This window comes from Lolium perenne, chromosome 7, assembly GCF_019359855.2.
Source record: "Lolium perenne isolate Kyuss_39 chromosome 7, Kyuss_2.0, whole genome shotgun sequence".
NCBI lineage: Eukaryota > Viridiplantae > Streptophyta > Magnoliopsida > Poales > Poaceae > Lolium > Lolium perenne.
The window spans coordinates 64,226,759-64,234,577 of record NC_067250.2 but is presented as its reverse complement, the minus strand read 5'-3'; the positions used below and the strand labels follow the sequence as shown (position 1 = coordinate 64,234,577).

The following is a 7,819-nucleotide window of genomic DNA, read 5'->3' as shown; positions in this document are numbered from 1 at the left end:
AATCCTAGTAACGAAATATTCTCGGAATTGGACGAAATCAACGCCCAGGGGCCTATTTTGCCACGAAGCTTCCAGAAGTCCGAAGAGGAGACGAAGTGGGGCCATGAGGTGCCCAAACCATAGGGCGGCGCGGCCCCCCCCTTGGCCGCGCGGCCCTGTGGTGTGGGGCCCTCGTGCTCATCTTGACCTGCCCTTCCGCCTACTTAAAGCCTCCGTCGCGAAACCCCCAGTACCGAGAGCCACGATACGGAAAACCTTCCAGAGACGCCGCCGCCGCCGATCCCATCTCGAGGGATCCAGGAGATCGCCTCCGGCACCCTGCCGGAGAGGGGAATCATCTCCCGGAGGACTCTACGCCGCCATGGTCGCCTCCGGAGTGATGTGTGAGTAGTCTACCCCTGGACTATGGGTCCATAGCAGTAGCTAGATGGTTGTCTTCTCCCCATTGTGCTTCATTGTCGGATCTTGTGAGCTGCCTAACATGATCAAGATCATCTATCTGTAATTCTATATGTTGCGTTTGTTGGGATCCGATGAATAGAGAATACTTGTTATGTTGATTATCAAAGTTATGTCTATGTGTTGTTTATGATCTTGCATGCTCTCCGTTACTAGTAGATGCTCTGGCCAATTAGATGCTTGTAACTCCAAGAGGGAGTATTTATGCTCGATAGTGGGTTCATGCCTCCATTGATATCTGGGACAGTGACAGAAAGTTCTAAGGTTGTGGATGTGCTGTTGCCACTAGGGATAAAACATTAGTGCTATGTTCAAGGATGTAGTTACTAGTTACATTACGCGCAATACTTAATGCAATTGTCTGTTGTTAGCAACTTAATACTGGAGGGGGTTCGGATGATAACCTGAAGGTGGACTTTTTAGGCATAGATGCATGCTGGATGGCGGTCTATGTACTTTGTCGTAATGCCCAATTAAATCTCACTATACTCATCATAATATGTATGTGCATGGTCATGCCCTCTTTATTTGTCAATTGCCCAACTGTAATTTGTTCACCCAACATGCTGTTTATCTTATGGGAGAGACACCTCTAGTGAACTGTGGACCCCGGTCCAATTCTCTATACTGAAATACAATCTACTGCAATACTTGTTCTACTGTTTTCTGCAACCAATCATCTTCCACACAATACGGTTAATCCTTTGTTACAGCAAGCCGGTGAGATTGACAACCTCACTGTTTCGTTGGGGCAAAGTACTTTGGTTGTGTTGTGTAGGTTCCACGTTGACGCCGGAATCTCTGGTGTTGCGCCGCACTACATCCCGCCGCCATCAACCTTCAACGTGCTTCTTGACTCCTACTGGTTCGATTAAACCTTGGTTTCTTACTGAGGGAAACTTGCCGCTGTGCGCATCACACCTTCCTCTTGGGGTTCCCAACGGACGTGTCAACCACACGCATCAATCTTCATCTTCCAAATTCTCTTATTATTATCAACTGGTAAATCAGAAAGCAGGATCGCATTGTATAAAGATTTTACAGAAAAAGAACCATCTACATGGAGGTTCCATCGAAATTCATCTGGCTCTGGCGATAACTGAATATCTCCAAGCCGCTGAATTAGATTGTTCCATGCCACAAGCCTTTGTCCTAGTAAAACCCGTCTGAACGTCACATTCGGGGGTGAAGTAGCCATTACAGTTGCAATGGTATCACCTTGGCGACGCGCAATTCTATACAAAGCGGGATATTGTTCACATAGGGGTGCATTGTCGAGCCAAGCATCTTCCCAGAACCGTATCTGTGCTCCATTCTTAATGGAGAAAGTCCCATGTCGAAAAAAGACATTTTTTGTCGCCATAAGACCAGCCCAGAAGTGTGAATTCCCAGGTTTCCAAACCACTTGAGATAATGTCTTCGAGCCGATATACTTTCTCCGAAGTATAGTTTGCCAAATCCCATCCTCGGTAAGTAGCTTAAAAAGCCATTTACCCAGTAGCGTTGAATTCTTGACCTCCAGGTCATGAACTCCAAGCCCTCCTTGATCTTTGGGACTACAAACTATACTCCATTTAACCAGTCGATATTTCTTTTTCTCGTTGTCCCCTTGCCAAAAGAATCTGGATCGATAATAATCGAGTTTGTGCAGAATTCATTTGGGTAGGATGAAGAATGATAACATATACAGTACCATATTAGTTAGTACCGTACCAATCTTCCACCCAGGGACAACAATTTACCTTCCCAACTACTGAGGCGTTTTTGTAATCTTTCTTCCACTAATTTTCATTCCGCAATTGTCAGTCACCGATAGTGAATCGAAATACCCAAATAACGAATCGGAAATCGGCCTTGCCCACAACCAAATAACTCTGTATACAGAGCTACATCGTCTTGGGCATCACCGAAGCAGAACAATTCACTTTTATGGAAGTTAATTTTCAATCCTGATAATTGCTCAAAAACTGCTAAAATTAATTTCAGATTTCGAGCTTTTTCAAGATCGTGATCCATAAAAAGAATTGTGTCATCAGCGTATTGAAGGATAGATAAGCCACCATCAACTAGATGTGGAATCACACCTTCAATTTGACCATCAGACTTGGCCCGCTCTATGAGTACCGCCAACATATCCGCTACGATGTTAAACAACATCGGAGATAACGGATCCCCTTGGCGTAACCCTTTTCGCGTTTGGAAGTAGTGTCCGGTGTCATCATTGACCCGGATTGCCACACTACCTCCATACACGAAATCATTAATTAGAGCTCGCCACTCAGGCGAAAAGCCTTTCATCCTGAGTGTCTGTTGAAGGAAAGACCATTTAACTTTATCATACGTCTTCTCAAAATCAAGTTATAATATAACCCCATTTAATTTCTTAGAATGCATCTCATGTACCGTCTCATGCAAAACCGCCACTCCATCAAGGATATTACGTCCCTGCATAAAGGCTGTTTGCGATGGTAAAACCACATGATCCGCAACCGTATTAAGTCTAATGGTGGCCACTTTCGTGAAAATCTTGAAACTTACATTTAATAGGCGAATGGGTCTATATTGTTGGATCCTTTCTGACTCATTAATTTTCGGTAACAAGATAACTTCACTAAAATTTAGACGAAATAATTCTAGTTGTCCAATGTGTAAATCACTGAACAAACCATGGAGATGGATAAAGAGTTATCAGTGAGAAACTGGGATTGAGTTCTTCACTGGTTGTTAAGAGGGGCAACGTGAACTTGGTCAGTCTCAGAGGAACCAGATTAAGTGGAGTTAGTTGATGTCCTTGATAATGACCATGCCAAGCAAGGTGGAAGCAAATATGTGAACTGCCTTCTCAGCAACAGCGTGGCCTAATTAGAGAGACTGCAAGGGGTAATAAACTGCACCCTAGAACTCTTTAATATCAATACAGATATTATAATAAAATTCTGATTTTTCATTGACATTCACGATTGAATCATATTCAGTTTAAGAATACTTCTCATATTTAAGTTTCATTACGATAACAATTACTCTGTTAGTATATACTGTATTATATATCACATAATTGATCTCATTAAATTCATGTTCCAAGGTGTACTTGTTTGTGGTTATAAAGTTGTAACACAAAAGTTACATATATAAGGTTATAATTGTAAGAATCCTTCCATTGCGACAGTAGGATTGCAAGATCCATCATATTTCTGCCATGAACATCGCTTGGGCAATTAAATACTTCCCATACCAAATCAAGCTTATTTATTCTCAGCAAACCCTAAACCAGTAAACAGTTCTAACTGGGTGATCAGTGCTTGTTGGAACGTACAGTAGCAAGTGCAGCAAAGAACCTTTTTGCCACCTCATAAGACCAGCAGCTAGCAATTGTACTTCTGTAATAAGATTATACTGCAGTGGAGTACAATTTAGTGGAAAGGGAGCATTTTACAATATTATTGGATCTGAGCTAAATGCTACCGAAATAGTCACTTTCCTGCAAAATGGAACTTGCCATCATGATGTAAAGAGTTAAGTTACCAATAGTTATACACGTAATTTTCCCTAGGATAATATAACTGTTGCAATCCCCATTTAAGCGTCCAGGTAGTCAGGTCTCCAGCTTCCTCTAGTGGCAAATGGGACATCAGAGGAAAAGGATTTTACAGGATATCAACTGTTGCTTCCAGTAATGCGAAATCAACAATAAAGCATTTTGGGTTGCTCAACTGTGAGCTGGCACAGCAGTGTCAACAAGCTCACATGTAGTTCAGTTGAAATCCCATGTCGAATTGTGAGGTCTTGCTTTAGTGGTGGAATCTATTGCTCAAGGTTTACCATTTGATTCTTGGTCGTTAAAAAGGGTAAAGGGTGTCGCGATGACGTTGTGGAACTCTCCGTCAAAATTACTAGGCACCTGTCCAATGTTCAAACCATAAGAGGGTGCATTCGATTGTAATGAAGCAGAAAATATATACTGGATTAACATGTTTCCAAAATCTTATGTGCATATTCTTTTGACAATAACACTAATGAATTAGCAGTTCTTGAACTACCACAGATTGCAACACTGCACTGCATCTAATGGAAGCCTAGCAGGCACCATCTTTTCAATAACATAGTAATGAACTAGTCATTCAAAAACCACGAAAAATACAACACTGCACTAGGTCCTACGGGGAACTAGCAGGTACTGCCTATTGCTATTAAGTTCCATCTGTCTAGAATTTGTTTTAAAGAGCTTAAAATGAGAAATATAGGCACAGTAAGGCATGGGACAAACCTGATGTGTGGGTTCTTTGAATGTACTGCTAGTTCCTTGCATCGGATTTGTTACTCTTCCAAATGCATCAGTAGAGTTCACAATGCTGTGGAACGCAGCTTGAGAATGTTTTGGTGGATGCAAAAACTGATGTCCGATGTCTGGTAAGAAGCCAAATGCAGACGATGCAGTTCCTTGAGACTGAAAGAACTGTACAATGGAACATATATAAGCATGAGGAAAATAAAGTAACATTTGAAGGACCTATAGTATATATAACTGGCAAAGGATTGCATACATCCTTGGACAAAATGCGTTCTATGTTAAAGTCCAGCGCTGGATTGACAGCTGAAAGCTTCATCGACAAAAACTGCACAATATGCACATACAGGGTCAGGAAGTGGACATCACAGAAGACAGCAAAAGCGTCAAACAAGTATTGCCTACAACATACCTCAACTTGCCGCTGTAATGATTGAACGTAATTGATTATCTCATCCAGCATAACAGCTTTACCGATGACCTGGTTTACAGTTTAGCTTGTGAAAATAGCTAATGACAATAATGTGGATTGTGGAATAAGACATATCTAAGAAGTGCTGACTTCCAAAGTTATACTTTGCATTCAAGATAAGCTCTCCCGTGGCAATACAATGCAGACAGTTAAGAAGCAAAAAAAAAAAAAAAGGAGTAAGTCACTTACTTTACTACAACCAGGAACAAGATCCTGAAGAAACTTCATCCTTTCACTAATCTTTTCCCTCCGAACCTGTATGGCAAGCGATATCATTGAAACTAGATGGGTGGAAAAATCACTTGACAAAGGTAATTCTAATAGGATAATTAGGGACCTACTCTTTCTGCAAGACTATGGCTGTTCGTAGCCTGGCCACTTCGAGCTCTTATATGTATGTAATCTTGCTTGGGTGCATCAGAACTTTCCTCGGCTTGTTTCCCGTTGGACTTTTTGGATGCCACAATAGGCCTCTTCGGTTCACCTTTATCGTCATCATCTTTTTCCTGCTTGACCCCACGATCCTTCAAGAGCAACCCATATTCTTAGCTCCATCTGAACCCACACAAATTTAGCTATATTAGAGAGAAATTTTAAAATGGTACCTGGCATGGTTTTTTCCTCTTCTTGGCACAAGACACACTAGGCCTGTCATCCTGGCTAGCACCGCCGCTGCACTCTGGCTTGCTCAACTCGTTGTTGGAGGCATCAGCACCATGCGAACCCTCTGCATCTCCATGCTGCCTATCACCAGTCAACGATGCATCATTGCAGCCCACGTCCACACCCATCTCCATGGATGGCTCACGACCATTCTGGAAGCTACCAAGAGGCTGGTTCCTAGGGAAAGTGTGATCCATCATGGCTCCAAGATTACCCCCACTCAATCCAGGAAAGCCCGTTCCGCAATCCATGAACCCAGACGGGGCGCCGGAGTACGCGGGCACAGCTGCCGCCGACAACATCCCGAGAAATGAAGAGAACTGATGTCCATTCACCATGGCGCTTGAGTTGCTCTCCCCCAGCCCAAAGCCCTGCCCGGGCGGGTGATTCCATAGGCCGGGAGGGAACGTGTTGGCCATGGCGGCCAACGCGTCAGTGGACGAATCGACATGAGCTTCCGGCGAGAAGCGGCGTGCGTCGAAGCTCGGCTGCTGGTCGTGCCCACTGGGCTGGTTCTTGTCCTCCTGTTCCTCCAAATCCGCGCCGCTCTTCTCGGTCACCTCCATCCCGCTTCTGCTACTCCTCCAAGACCGAAATCTGCGATTGTGCCAACAAACAGAGGTAGTTTCAGATGCCCCGCTTGCTCGACCTCAAACCCTCGACAGTACACCGAATCCAGCACAACCTCACAAGGATGTTCTTTGAGGGAGTCGGGTGAGCTGACTAAACCCAAATCTCACATGAACAAATGCAGTACAGTGAAAGCAAGAATGTGCGGGGGCGGCGGATCTAGACAGTGCGCACCGGCGGGCACCAAGATTCCTGGAGGTCAGTGGCGGGTTTGCTTAACTAATCAGTGGAGGACAGAATGCTCGTACCTCGAGAACCAGTGGCCAAAAAGGCGGACGGAGTCGAGGTGGAACGGGAACGGGAACGGGAACGGCGGCGGCGGCAGGCTCTCGCTGGAGGCGGTGAGGGTGGATGGGGCGAGGCGCCGGCGGTGATGCGAAGCTACGGGATGGCGGTAGCACTAGGGCACGGAGGTACTGCTTCACTGGTTCAGAGCCGCATTTGGGTGGGATTTGGTTTGGGGTAGGTGCTGGAAGAGGAAGAGGAACGTACGGGGCGGGACGGTGGAGAGAGGAAATGGATCTTGACTCTCGATGAGAGCTCCTATTATTTTACTATTTTATTTATTTAAAGCGTAATATGCTGTAGCATATGTATCTGTACATAGAATTTGTATCTATCTATTCTACTTCCAGAACAAAAAAATTAACACGTCGATGTGAAAATAATCAATTACGTGAGGCATCCCCTATGCAATGCATGCTACGAAGTTGTGATCGTTACTAAAAAAAAATGCATGCTACGAAGTTGTGATCGTTACTAAGCCATTACGTCGACTCACATTCTTTTTGTTACTTTGATACTAGCGCTCATCCTAGACTTGATTATCATTATACCTAATTCGATCTCGTTATCGAAGAGGTTATTCAACTCGTTCTATTTGATTTCATCCTCATGACTTAGTCACGTGCTGCAAACTTACAACTTGAATGTAGTCTCACTGAGTGGATCCATTAATTAGTATCATACGTCACGCGCGCGGATGAATAAATCCCGCTCTTGACTCATACGCCTCAACTTATCCTATTGGAGTACTCAACTACACATTTATGATCACCATGTTACGGTCCCTCCGGTGATAATGATTATAATATTGTCTCACGGTCTAAGGATTAGGTTAATACGCTTTCATATATATCGTAAGGTGAACTTCGTGACTTGATCGCGTTACAATACTTATATTTGGGAATGTTCATCATATCATTCACTCAATGATAGAACTCCATTGTCAATAACATACGTGTACATGATCGGGAAACCTCGATCATCGATTGACCTAAATGAACTACTTTGTGAATGCTCACTAAGGA

At 43.8% G+C, this 7,819-nt stretch overlaps 1 protein-coding gene across 2 annotated transcripts; it reads right to left on the bottom strand.

Annotated features, from left to right (window-relative positions):
- Positions 1–3,822: 3,822 nt before the first annotated feature.
- On the bottom strand, positions 3,823–7,039 carry LOC127317259 (uncharacterized). 2 transcript variants are annotated; one of them, XM_051347783.2, is made up of 8 exons: positions 6,758–7,039; positions 5,822–6,476; positions 5,558–5,740; positions 5,406–5,471; positions 5,157–5,225; positions 5,001–5,072; positions 4,724–4,912; positions 3,823–4,357 (listed from the first exon to the last, which is right to left on the bottom strand). In XM_051347783.2, exons 2-8 carry the CDS (start codon positions 6,443–6,445, stop codon positions 4,268–4,270), a joined length of 1,293 nt encoding a protein of 430 aa, XP_051203743.1. In that variant the 5' UTR covers positions 6,446–6,476; positions 6,758–7,039; the 3' UTR covers positions 3,823–4,267. The 2 variants fall into 2 exon arrangements, with proteins under 2 accessions (XP_051203743.1, XP_051203744.1); XM_051347784.2 differs by lacking the exon at positions 6,758–7,039 and adding an exon at positions 6,565–6,697.
- Between the last annotated feature and the right edge of the window lie 780 nt (positions 7,040–7,819).